General features: G+C 40.4%; 1 protein-coding gene across 1 annotated transcript in view; it reads right to left on the reverse strand.

Annotated features, from left to right (window-relative positions):
- The window catches only part of STK32C (serine/threonine kinase 32C), a 407,759-nt gene that overhangs the window by 69,098 nt on the left and 325,554 nt on the right, over positions 1-13,107 (reverse strand). Inside the window, exons 4-6 of the mRNA XM_077455557.1 lie at positions 12,580-12,753; positions 5,810-5,847; positions 555-644 (exon numbers count right to left, since the gene is read on the reverse strand). Of these exons, the coding sequence (XP_077311683.1) occupies positions 555-644; positions 5,810-5,847; positions 12,580-12,753 (302 nt within the window). The remainder of the gene's footprint in view (positions 1-554; positions 645-5,809; positions 5,848-12,579; positions 12,754-13,107) is intronic.

Consider the following 13,107-nt stretch of genomic DNA (forward strand, 5'->3'; position numbering starts at 1 on the left):
TATGTATATATATATATATATATATATATATATATATATATATATATATGTGTGTTCTATTGTTTTTCTAGTCTATGCTTTTCTATTCAAATTTTTTCTGTTCAAATTCATTCTATATGAATATCAGAAGATGTGTGTGTGTATATATATATATATATATATATATATATATATATATATATATATATATATATATATATTATATATAGTTCTGTTCTATTGTTTTTCTATGCTATTCTTTTCTATTATTTTCTATTCTATGCTAATCTTTTCTATTCGAATTTGATTTCATTCTATACGAAATTCGAGTTTTTCCTATTTGATCAACATTTTTCGAATTCGGTCGAATTTTTGAATACGAAACAAAACAAATCCCGAAAACAAATCTAACAAATACAACAAATTTAACTAAACAAATTTAGTTAAATAACGAATTGAAACAAAGCGAAACTAATTTTATTTATCCTGCACATGTATAACCCCAACAGGAAACTTTTCCACACAAAAGCTGGACATATCTGGCCATCAAAAGTACATAGTCTACCTTTCCTTACCCATGTATGGTTTGGTTCCAGCTAACGCGGTAGCTCTTTCGCCGTCTTTGATTATAGTCGCCACATTGAAGTCCGTTAGATGAGCATGGCCTGGGGAACAGAAGAGAACAAGTTCTCAGACAAGAAATGAGGTACACGTGTTCATCATATAACCATCACTATAGCTACTCCCAACCTCTCACATCTGTGGGAAGACAATGGATCTAAAATGTTGACCGATTGAATGTAAACAAATTGACTGAATTTCACATACGGAATTATTCAGCTGAAAAATATTTAATGTATTTATGAAAGTTGTTAATGTAACTGCCAGTGCCGATCCTGACCTCCCTGGGGCCCTAAGCAAGATTCAGCTAAGGGGCCCTCTACCTGACCCGTAATGCCATGAGCTATGTAAACCATTTGCCATTGCCACACAGTCACACCTGACACTTCAGCGCTCCCAATACAATCCCCCCTCCTTTAACCCTTTCATGACTAAGCCTATTTCTGACATTTGGTGTTTACAAGTTAAAATCCGTATTTTCTTGCTAGCAAAATTACTTAGAACCCCCAAACAATATATATATTTTTTAGCAGAGAATCTAGAGAATAAAATGGCGATTGTTGCAATATTTTACATCACATGGTATTTGTGCAGAGGTGTTTTAAACGTAACTTTTTGGGAAAAGGGACGCTTTTATGAATTAAAAAAAAAAAATTAAACAGTAAAGTTATCCCAATTTTTTTGTATAATGTGAAAGATGTCACGCTTTATAATTGCACGCACTCGTGGAATGGCGACAAACTACGGTACCTAAAAATCTTCATAGGCGATGCTTTACATTTTTTTTTATGGTTACCAGGTTAGAGTTACAGAGGAGGTCTAGTGCTAAAATTATTGCTCTCGCTCTGGCAATCGTGCTGATACCTCACAGGTGTGATTTGAACGCGGTGATGGGGGAGCTTTAAAAAAAAAATTCCTCTTGCTTGTTTTATTTATTTTTATATAATTAAATTGGGCTTAAAAAAAAAAAGAATTCTGATGACTTTTATTGCTGTTACATGGACAGTAATAGGTGGTGACAGGTACTCTTTATGGGGGTCTAAAAGACCTCCAATCCCTCCTTTGCACTTCAAAGTTTTCAGATTGCTGTTTTCGGCAATTCTGAAAACTGCATATTTTTTAAAAACCGGTGCCATTGGCAGCCGAGTAAACAGGAATTGATGAGGTGACGTCACTTCCGTGTTTACAATCAGAAGACTGGAACAGAGCCATTTTTGGCTTCGTGCCAGTCTGTCCCTAGCCGCCGGAAGTGGCGGACCGAGGATCGGGTCTCCCGGTGGGACGGTAGGCCCGTTCAGTGCGGCGGGACTGGGGGGAGGGGGATAGTTCAGACTGGGGGGGACAGTTCTAGGAGCCAATCACTTGTGCTGCAGTGCACAACTGAGCCTGCATGGAGCATTCTGACAGCAGGAGAGAGCAGAGCGGACTGTTGAATGACTCAGTGTGCTGCTCCAATAATGGGCTGGGGGCAGGGAAATGACCTGGCTCTATTACCTAAATGCAGTAAAAAAAAGTAAGATTCCCACCCTAGCTCAGCTGTCTGCTAGGGCTGTGTATATTTTAGGGCTGGATGGACAGAAATAGAAATATAATTTTGTTGCAGAAGAAACGTTTCCCATATATTGTATGTATTTCAATGGTGTATTTATTTGTTTGTCTGGAGTTCAACTTTAATAAGTACTGTATCCTTTTTTTTTTTAAACTAGCCATGTCATATGCTTTAATCAAAGAAATGTAAATGATATTGTATTACTGAAGACAGCCTGGCAAATATTTTACAGCCCCGCACAGTCCATTAATAACAGCCCACACAGGAAGAGACAGCTGCTGTATGTTCCATGAGCCACATACACTATTATGCCAAAAGTATTGGTCTATAACAGGGATATGCAATTTGCGGTCCTCCAGCTGTTGCAGAACTACAAGTCCCATGAGGCATAGCAAGACTGAGAGCCACAAGCATGACACCCAGAGGCAGAGGCATGATGGGACTTGTAGTTTTGCAACAGCTGGAGGTCCACTAATTGCATACCCCTGGTCTATAGGGTTCAATATTGAGGTGGCCCACCATTTGCAGCTATAACAGTTATTCTGGGAAGGCTGTCCACAAGGTTTAGGAGTGTGTCTATGGGAATGTTTGACCATTCTTACAGAAGCGCATTTGTGGAGTCAGGCACTGATATTGGACGAGAAGGCCTGGCTCACAGTCTCCACTCAAATTCATCTCAAAGGTGTTCTATCAGGTTGCGGTCAGTCAAGTTCCTCCACCCAAAAATCGCTCATCCATGTCTTTATGGACTTTGCTTTGTGCACCGGAGTTGGAACAGGAAGGGGCCACCCACAAAGTTGGGATCATGAAATTGTCCAAAATGTCTTGGTATAGACTGGCATATATAAGCGGTCAGACATAGCATCAAAATATGTTCTATAAACCTTGCCAACGTGTCTCACGGCACACAGGCCACTTCTTCAGGGCTTGATTCCATAGGTCTGGGTTCACAAATCTCGAAACAATTCATCAGGTGTGTTCAAGCCAAGGGGAGACCTGTAATAATGCCCGGTCTTGCTGAGATCCAACCTATACATAAAACTGGATCATCGGGTCTGGCTGAATCATTGTGACCTCTGGAGACCTCGATATACATTGCACAGGGCTCTTTATACACACATATCCCCCTCTACTTGAGGAGTCCTTAGCTGTAGAACTATCTGGTGTCATTTATGTTGTGAAGGGACTGCATGGCTATTCGTCTGGTCCTGAGTCACCCGTTACCCTCAGATGGTAATGGACACACTAGTCGATTTATGACCACAGTGGGTTTTATGTAAATGTTGGATCTCAGCAAGACGGTGCATTATTACAGGTCTCCCCTTAGCTTGAACACACCTGATGAATTAACAAGAAAATTGGTGGACTTTATAGACATAACACATGTATAGATTCAAAAATAATATTTATTACAAAATGAATTGCTTAGATATTTGTGAAGCTGGACCTATGGAATCAAGCCCTGAAGAAGTGGCCTGTGTGCTGTGAAACATGTTAGTTAGCTTCATAGAACATATTTTGATGCTATGTCTGACCACTTATCATATATATATATATATATATATATATATATATATATATATATATATATATATATGTATATATATATATATATATATATATATATATATATATATATATATATATATATATGTGTATATATATATATATATATATATATATATATTATATAAATATATTAGAGCTTGTCAAAAATCGTTATCATGATCTTGACTAAAGTCTTTTATAATTCTTTCTATGCAAAGAAATCTCTCTGCTCTTCTGAAGCCACAGCCTTCAAAAGAAAGGAAGAGAAAAACTGAGCAGTCTTCCAAGAATCAAATCATTCTTTATCAGTTGAACCTAAGTATAAGCATTGTAACAATTTGTCAATGGAATAGACTTTGTGTGTAAATGAAAAAAGTTTAAACACTAAACCTTTTTCTGACATTTGTTGGTTTCAAGTTAAAATCATTTTTATTTATTTTTTGCTAGAAAATTACTTGGAACCCCCAAACATTATATATATATATATATATATATATATATATATATATATATATATATATATATATATATATATATATATATTAGTAGACACACTAGAGAATAAAATGGTGGTTGCAGTTTTTAATGCCACACTGTATTTGTGCAGCAGTCTTTCAAATGCAATTTTTTTTTAAAGAAATTACTTTAATGAATAAAAAACAAAAACAAAAAAAAACTAACCAGTAAAGTTAGCCCATTTTTGTTGTATAATGTGAAAGATTTTACGTCATGGGAATCGTGATCTTTTTATTCTAAGCAAAAAAATAGTGATTCTCATTTTGGCCAGAATCATGCAGCTCTTATATATATATATATATAATTTAAACTCAGATGATGTCTTTTAAAGACGAAACGCGCCAGGGTAACGGTGTATGATATATGGTGAGCTATAGTGGACAAGACCAGAGGAGTGTAATTTGTGTGGACTGCGCAGATTCCAAGGGATGGGTGAGCAATGTGGTGAATCGCAAAGAACCTGATGAACCCGCTGAGTCTTGTAATTTTATGCCTATTGAAGGATTGTGTTTGTGAGTTTTTATTTTGCTGTTTATTGCAATAAAATTAACTGTTGGTTGACGGAATTACACTATATATGGTTCCATTTTTTTGTGCAAACAAACATGGGGAAGTATTGAAGCTGTAGCGACAACAGGATTAAACAAGAGGAGACAAATAGCCAAAAACCAGTGCCGATGAGGATAATGTATGTGTGATATGCTGATTTCACCGGTGCATTTCAGTAAGAATATTACCAAAAGGGGGCCTCCACTGATCACTAGCCTCCTATGTGTGGAATTCACATGTGAAGGTGGTGTGGAAAACACGGTGGTGGTGAAGAAATTCCAACATAAAGAATTCACTCTGTAGAATTCCTTTATTCATTTTTTTGGACTATTTGTGTACGCAGCTATGATGATGTGTAGTTAATGAATTATTTTATTAACGAGTGCGTATATAATATTTTTGCACATCAAATTGCATCTTGTAATTTCGAGTCAGCGAATATCTACTCAATAAGGAGTGTATTGTTTGATAAGTTTTAATTAGCGCTGCTGTTCGGGACAACAGTGGGTGGTTAGGAGACCGTGAGGTTTTATGACATCATACCTGTTGACTGGATATTTATATATAATTTTATACATTTATGGGCCTTTGTTTGCCCAACTGTATGTGTAATCCTGTCCTTTTATATTTGAATAATTATTTTTTTATTGATTTACCTGTTTATTATATCATCAGGGAGGGAATTTAACGTCCAGTTCTTTCAATTCATTCATATACAATTTATTATACAGAGCTGGGTTCCCCTGTTGGTTGTTAAGCTGCTTTAGCTCTAGGCCTTGACTATATATACCCAAATTCTTGCTTTCAATATCTCAATGAGCTGTACGGTTAGAATACATCTGGGCTGTGCCCTTAAGTGACCTTTTATTCAACGTGGAACTATTGAGAGATTTTGCTTTATTATCTGCTCATCACTTAAATCTATTAGTGAGGCGCATAGAAACCACATCATTAACACATACACCGCTAATTCACACAATAACAAGACACCTTCAAGTGTCACTAGAGAGTGTGTAATAATCGAGGCACGTGGCTTTGTTTGCTCACCTTGTTCATCAAGGAGAATGTTGTCTGGCTTTACATCTCTGCAACACAGTAAAAAAGTTGGGTTTAATGTTTGAGATAACAAGATTTCACTGTGTCCCTATTATTCACGTTTCAAGTTCATTGTAAGGTATGTAAAATCGAGATCACTGTCAGCTGCTTAAAGTGGATGTAAACCCACTCTCATTCTTTCTAAACTACTGCAATATTGGTTATCTAGAAGGATATAGATGCCTCCTGCATGTATACTTATCTATCATATGTCTCCCCTCTGTTTGCTATGAGACCCAATAAAACTGCAGATTTTGTGGGTGGGTCTATTTTCCAGGGCTCAGTGGGTGGAGTCGTGATGTCAGTAGACTCCCCGCCCACTTCTACACTCCCCTTATCAACATGCATTTTCTCCAGTGTATTTCTTCCACTGAACTTCTGCTATGATCACTAACATCCAGTCAAAATCCAGAAAAGTCCCCACATGACTTCAGCGTGCCCAATCATGCTGAGGTGTGGAACAGCCAATCCTTGCAGAGCAGCAGAAGAAAGGATTGGGAGGGAATTGAAAAAGAATGCATGTCTCTTAGGCTAGTGCACATGTAAATCACCTGTCACTCACTGCAAGTTTTTCTCTGTCAAGATTTATCTCACTGAACAATAAAAGAGGATTGCTCAGAGCTGGATTAACTCTTTGTAGCAAGACTGGGCTCAAATGATAGGAAATCTTATACTCTATATTATGACATCGACTTTAAGAGTTTTTTTTTCCTCAGGGTTTTAACACATACCAAGTTTGGTAAGGTAAATCCAGTACCAAATAAGCATGCCCCCTAAATGGACTTTCTCTAAAAAGAGCAAGATTGTAAATGGTGTTCCACAGGTCTCTGCTTTGGGGACAATGTTCTATAACTTGTTTATTAATGCTATTGGGTAGGAATTAAAGAGTTCAGCAAACGGTCTAAAAAATTAAATTATTACAGAGATTACCGGTAACCACTCGGTAGAAAAGACGCCTAAACATTAAATATGACCTGCCATTAAGGGCAAGGGAAGTGACAGGTCCTTACATGTGTCGGAGAGTGGTATTGTTTTCTTTTGATGGGTTGGCATGCGATTAACATAAATCTATATTGCTGGATGACATGATTGGTGATGGATGTACATTGTGGGACATTACGTTTTTCTTTAAAATAACCGCTTCCCGACCAGCGCACACCGATATACGTCGGCAGAATGGCACTGGTGGGAAAAAGGGCATACAGGTACGTCCCCTTTAAGAAGCGGCGCTGTGGGCACGCGCTGACCACGTTCTCCGTGACTTCGGATCCCGCGGACTCGATGTCCACCAGGTGCCCACGATCGTGTCATGGAGAGGTAGAACGGGGAGATGCCTTTGTAAACATAACATTTCCCGTTCTGCCTTGTGGCAGGAGAGAGTTCACTACTCTCTGTCATCGGGAGCAGTAATCACTGTCATGTGTGTTGTAGCCCCTCCCCCCCACAGTTATAATCACTCCCTAGGACATACTTAACACCTTCATCGCCCCCTAGTGGTTAACCCCTTCCCTGCAAGTGTAATTTACACAGTAATCAATGCATTTTTATAGCACTGATTGCTGTATAAATGACAATGGTCCCAAAATAGTGTCAAAAATTCCGATGTGTCTGCCATAATGTTTCAGTTCTGATAAAAATTGCAGATTGCCGCCATTACTGATAAAAAAATAAATAATAATAATAAAAATGCCATAAGACTATCCCCTATTTTGTAGACGCTATAACCTTTGCGCAAACCAACATATGCTTCTTGTGTTTTTTGTTGTTTTTTTTTTACCGAAAATATGTAGAAGAATACGTATTGGCCTAAACTGAGGAAAAATAATTTTTTTATATATTTTTGGGGGATCTTAATTACAGCAAAAAGTAAAAAATAATGCATTTTTTTCAAAATTGACACTCTTTTTTTGTTTATAGCGTTAAAAATAAAAACAGCAGAGGCGATCAAATACCACAAAAAGAAGTCTCTATTTGTGGGAAAAGAAGGAAGTCAATTTTGTTTGGGTACAGCATCGCATGACCGCGCAATTGTCAGTTAAAGCGACGCAGCACTGAATCGCAAAAAAGTACTCTGGTCAGGAAGGGGGTAAATCCTTTCAGGACTCAAGTGGTTAAAGAACTTGTCAGTATGGAAGGCCATTCATTATGCAATTTTCTTTCCTTTAACCAAAGGCTGAAGGAAAGAAATTGCTCTTTTTCCCCATCAACACAGTCAGTGTTGATGTGGGAATCCCTCCCACTGCTCTATTGTGTTCTCCCAGCGAGGAGAGCCTTCCCTGTCAGCAGGATACAATGATCACGGCTGGCTGCTGTAGCCACTGGCAGTGATTAGATGAAAGAAACACAGCTTCCTAATGGATCGACTTTAGTACAACCAGCCTGTCCATTGACAGATCAAAATTTGGTCTGGTCGGTTACTGATGCATTTTAAACCATCTATGGCCAGATTTACTGTGTGAGTATGTTTATGAACTGATTACATTTTGTTTGTGAAGTAGTAGGGATACTATGTACCCCTTACTCATTCAAATAGGAAGGGGGGCGGTATCTGTGTGTCCCATCATTGTGAAAGGGGGATTACAGTTTATGATAATCCCCCTGGCCCTAACAACCAACTGGCCAGGGTTGTGGGGAAGAAGCCCTTGTCCTCATCTACATGGGAACAAGGTACTTTACCTCTGGAACTGTTCAAAAGGGGGCATGTGCTTCTTTCCCCTCACTTTCCTGGCTTGCCAAAGCTACATGCTTGGAAAAGGGTCTGGTATAGATTTTGGGGGGGAACTACATTTTTTTGTTTGGTGTCCCCCTGAAAATTCATAATAGACCTAATGTACCTGGTAGGAATTAAGAAAGACCATTTTTTTTAAACTATCTCTTTACTCCTTCTTTAGTTACATAGTCGGAGATGTATGTAAATAGGGCTGGTGACATCGCACTGGGTTGCACTCATCGGCATTCTTAAGGTGGTTGTATACCCCCAATGCGGACGTTGTACCTATAGGTAAGCCTATAATAAGGCTTACCTATAAGTACTGTAAATATCTCTTAAATGTGCCCCTTTTAGGAGATATTTACTTTGTACTTTGTCATCGGCGCATCGGTGCATGTGCTGTGAAGAAACGGCCCTCTGACCCGTTTCTTCACTAGCAGGTGCTGTGACTGACGGCTCCTGTGCGGATGCACAGGAGTGACATCACACAACTTCCAGCTAGTCACAGAGCCGGAGTCCATGGCCCCGGAAGGAAGAGGGGTGAAGATGGATGCTGCCACCAGCGGGGATAACACAGGCTTTGTTTGCAGGCAAGTGGCACAAAATGGGCTTGCATGCCATGCATATTAGCCTATTACGCTTTTACTTTGCAGGGGGAAAAAAAGGATGTGAAACCTATCAGGGTTTACTTCCTCTTCAAAGAATATATTACCCCAACATTTCATATTCCTGGTATGTGCCTGTTGTATCACGTACTTGTAATAAAAAGTATCCTCTTCTCTTTGTATTGCTTTCTTTGTGTGAAATACCTGATCAATCCAGTCCCCCTGTTTCCTATTCAAAACTAACAATGGTAGGCATTAAAGTGCATCCATCTTAGCGTGGTCAATTTTCTGACTGTGCTGGGGGAACAGCCTGCCTATCCTCCAAAGGAAAAGACTTGTGCTGACACTCCCCCACCCCACCATTCACTGGGAAAACCAGTGTAGTGCTGTTTCTCCACCCCTGCCTCTCTAAGCCCCTTATTCAGATGACAACAGAGGTCATTGGATCAATCATTAAAAAAAAAAGAAAATAAATAAAAAAGGTATTAATAATGTGTTTTACATCTATATATCTCAATGTTTTGCCTTCATTTCTACTTTAAACTGAATGGGTTGTTTTACAAGGTAATGGTTCATATATATTTTAACAACCACTGACAGAGGGAAGCTGTCATGTACAGTATAATTGCAAATAATTGCAAGTAAAATCACAATTTTACATGACATACGGCTCCTTCAAAACTAGCAAATTTTCAGATGTTAGCCCTTGTACACACGGTCAGACATTCCAATGGAAAATGTCCGATCGGACCATGTTGTCGGATAATCCGACCGTGTGTGGGATCCATCGGACTGTTTCCGTCAGAATATCCGATGGACCAAGTTTTCCAGCTTGGCTATAAAACTTTCCGACAACATGATCCGATCGGACCTTGTCCGATCATGTGTAGAGAATTCCGATCGGGCAAAGTACCACGCATGCTCAGATCAAATTCCTAGACCAAAGCTATTGGCTACTAGCCTGAACGTAGTCCCGTCATAACGAAATAACGTCATCACGTTCTGAACAATCGGATTTTCCGACAACTTTGTCTGACCGTGTGTATGTAACAGTTTCGGACAAAATCCGTCGGACAAAATCCGTCGGAATGTCCGACCGTGTGTACAAGGGCTAAGACTGAATAGCCAAGGTTCAGTCCTAACTTGCGTTTGGACCAAACCTTAGGCTCAACCCTAGTATTTCTCTGTTACTGTAATGTAAAAGGCAGTAATTAGACTCTCCAGGTTATCAGTATTTGTCTTAGGCTGGCCATACACTTCACTTACCGTATATACTCGAGTATAAGCCGAGATTTTCAGCCTCTTTTTTGAGGCTGAAAGTGCCCCCCTCGGCTTATACTCGAGTCATCGCTGTCTGCCCGCTCGATCAGCGTGTCGAGCAGACAGACAGCGGCCATTCTATTCAAAAGCCGCGCCTCCGGCTCCGCCTTCGCCTGTGATAGGCGGAACACTGAATTTCCCAGCAGCCTGTGTTCCGCCTATCATGGACATCGTATCATCCTCGTACTACGGACGAGGATGATACGACGTCTGTGATAGGCGGAACACAGGCTGCTGGGAAATTCAGTGTTCCGCCTATCACAGGCGAAGGCGGCGGCGCAGCTTTTGAACTTTACAATGGCCGCCGACGAAGAGGGCACGGGACGGAGGCAAGGGAAGGCACGGCACGGGACGGGACGGGACGGCGGCGGCAAGGCACGGCACGGCACGACACGGGACGGATGCAAGGAGGCAAGTCACGGCACGGGACGGAGGCAAGGAGGCAAGGCACGGGACGGAGGCTCGGGACAAAGGTAGGCTGGACACACACACACACACACACACACACACACACACACACACACACACACACACACACACACACACACACACACACACACACACACGGATGGAGACACACACAGGGATGGATGGATGGATGGATGGAGACACACACACACACAGGGATGGATGGATGGATGGATGGAGACACACACACACAGGGATGGATGGATGGATGGATGGAGACACACACACACAGGGATGGATGGATGGATGGACACACACACACACAGGGATGGATGGACGGACACACAGGGATGGACGGACACACAGGGATGGACGGACACACAGGGATGGACGGACACACAGGGATGGACGGACACACACACAGGGATGGACAGGCATGTCTCACCCTCGGCTTATACACGAGTCAATAAGTTTGCCAGTTTTTTTGGGGGTAAATTGGGGGCCTCGGCTTATATTCGGGTCGGCCTATACTCGAGTATATACGGTATTACATTTTTTTTGCCTCCAACTATGTAGTGCAAGGGCCTGTCTGATTGCGGACACATTGAAAGTGTTTAGGTTTAGGTTCATATTATATGGTTTTGGTAAATCTAAAGTTGAATAAGAAAATTCTATAATGTATGGCCAGGCTTATGCCACGTTTTTGGTCGGGAAAAGCTCTGATGGTTTTCCCGACGGAATTCTGACGGGATTTTGTTCAAGCTGTCTTGTGTACACACGGTCACTCCAAATTCCGACCACTAAGAACGCAGTGACGTAGAACAACACGTAGGACGGGACTAGAAAAAGAAAGTTCAATAGCCAATAGCTTCCGTCTTGTAGTTGAATCTGGGCACGTCGGAATTACACATTAACGCATTTTCGGATATGAACTTTTTCCCACCAAAAAATTGAGAACATGTTCTCAATCTTTTGCTGGCCGGATTTCCAAGATGGACTAGCCGGGAACAGTAATCCATCATTCAGCACATGCTACTAAACTACTAGGTACTGCAGACCTCTGGCCTAGTAGCAGCATTCTATCAGAGCCAGCATTAGAGACTATTCAGAGTGGGTTCTTTTGCATATAGAAGGGGATGTGACAAGAAACATAATGTGCTACAGAATATGTTTGTGCAGGAGGGAAGGATTCCTGGGAGCAATAGTCTGCAGGAGTTACGCAGAGGAGTAGCAATAGTCTGCATGGTGATGCAGGGAAGAGACTGCAAATGTTATACATGTGCATCACTTCTTCAAGACTCAAACAAAGTTCTAATTTATAAATATGATAGCAAAGTAATTCGATCAATGGGCATCTCATATATCATCTCCCCCAATCAAGGTATATCCCCCAATAAACAAAAACAAAAGAAAGCAAATGACTGTTCATTGTCTCAGAAGTGATATATGAAGGTCGGGCAGCAGGGGGATATGGTTGATGTTAGTTGCTAGTGGCAACCACACCACTACACGTGTTTCTGCAAAACGGAAAACACACAAAAAAATGTCTAGGTGTGAACCAGGCCTAAACCGACAATCCTGGGTTGCTGGAAGCTGATTTCTGAAGGTGACATTGATTACCGCCAAGAATTGCTCTTGGCATTATATGGCGGAAATTTGTAAAAGTCATCTGACATTACCGATGGATTATATGTTGACTTCTCAAGTAGTCTAAAGCTAGAGCCATTTCACATATATACAGCTTAACAGTCTCCTCCGTAAACTGGACATTTTGCTGTAGATGATATCGAAGATCTCCACCCAAGAGTAAGTCTACAACCATAAACATGTCCTCTTCATCCTGGAAGGAATACCTGGAAAACAATAATATAGTAAGGGTGACTTTTTGTTGCTATTACAACATCTGATTGACTGCTTATGTTAGAAGAAAAATCCAATAAATTGCACAAAGTGTTATTATAACAATGGATACACTGGAAAAAACACTCTCTAGGCACAATTAAAGGAACATTGCAGGAAAAAATATATATAACCATTTTTTGTCAACTATCCTCCTTCTTTTGGTTCCCTTTCATTGATTTTGTCCCCTATGCAATACAGGAACTTTACCAAAAAAAAGGAAGGTTTTCTGTGTTTTTTTAAAGTGGCTGTAAAGGCTGAAGTTTTTTTTTTTACCTTCTGTGTGCTGCTCCCCCTAACCCCCACTA

The sequence above is a fragment of the Lithobates pipiens genome, unplaced genomic scaffold, assembly GCF_037356315.1.
Source record: "Lithobates pipiens isolate NorthernLeopardFrog02 unplaced genomic scaffold, aLitPip1_a1.2 Scaffold_25, whole genome shotgun sequence".
In the NCBI taxonomy this organism is placed as follows: Eukaryota; Metazoa; Chordata; class Amphibia; order Anura; family Ranidae; genus Lithobates; species Lithobates pipiens.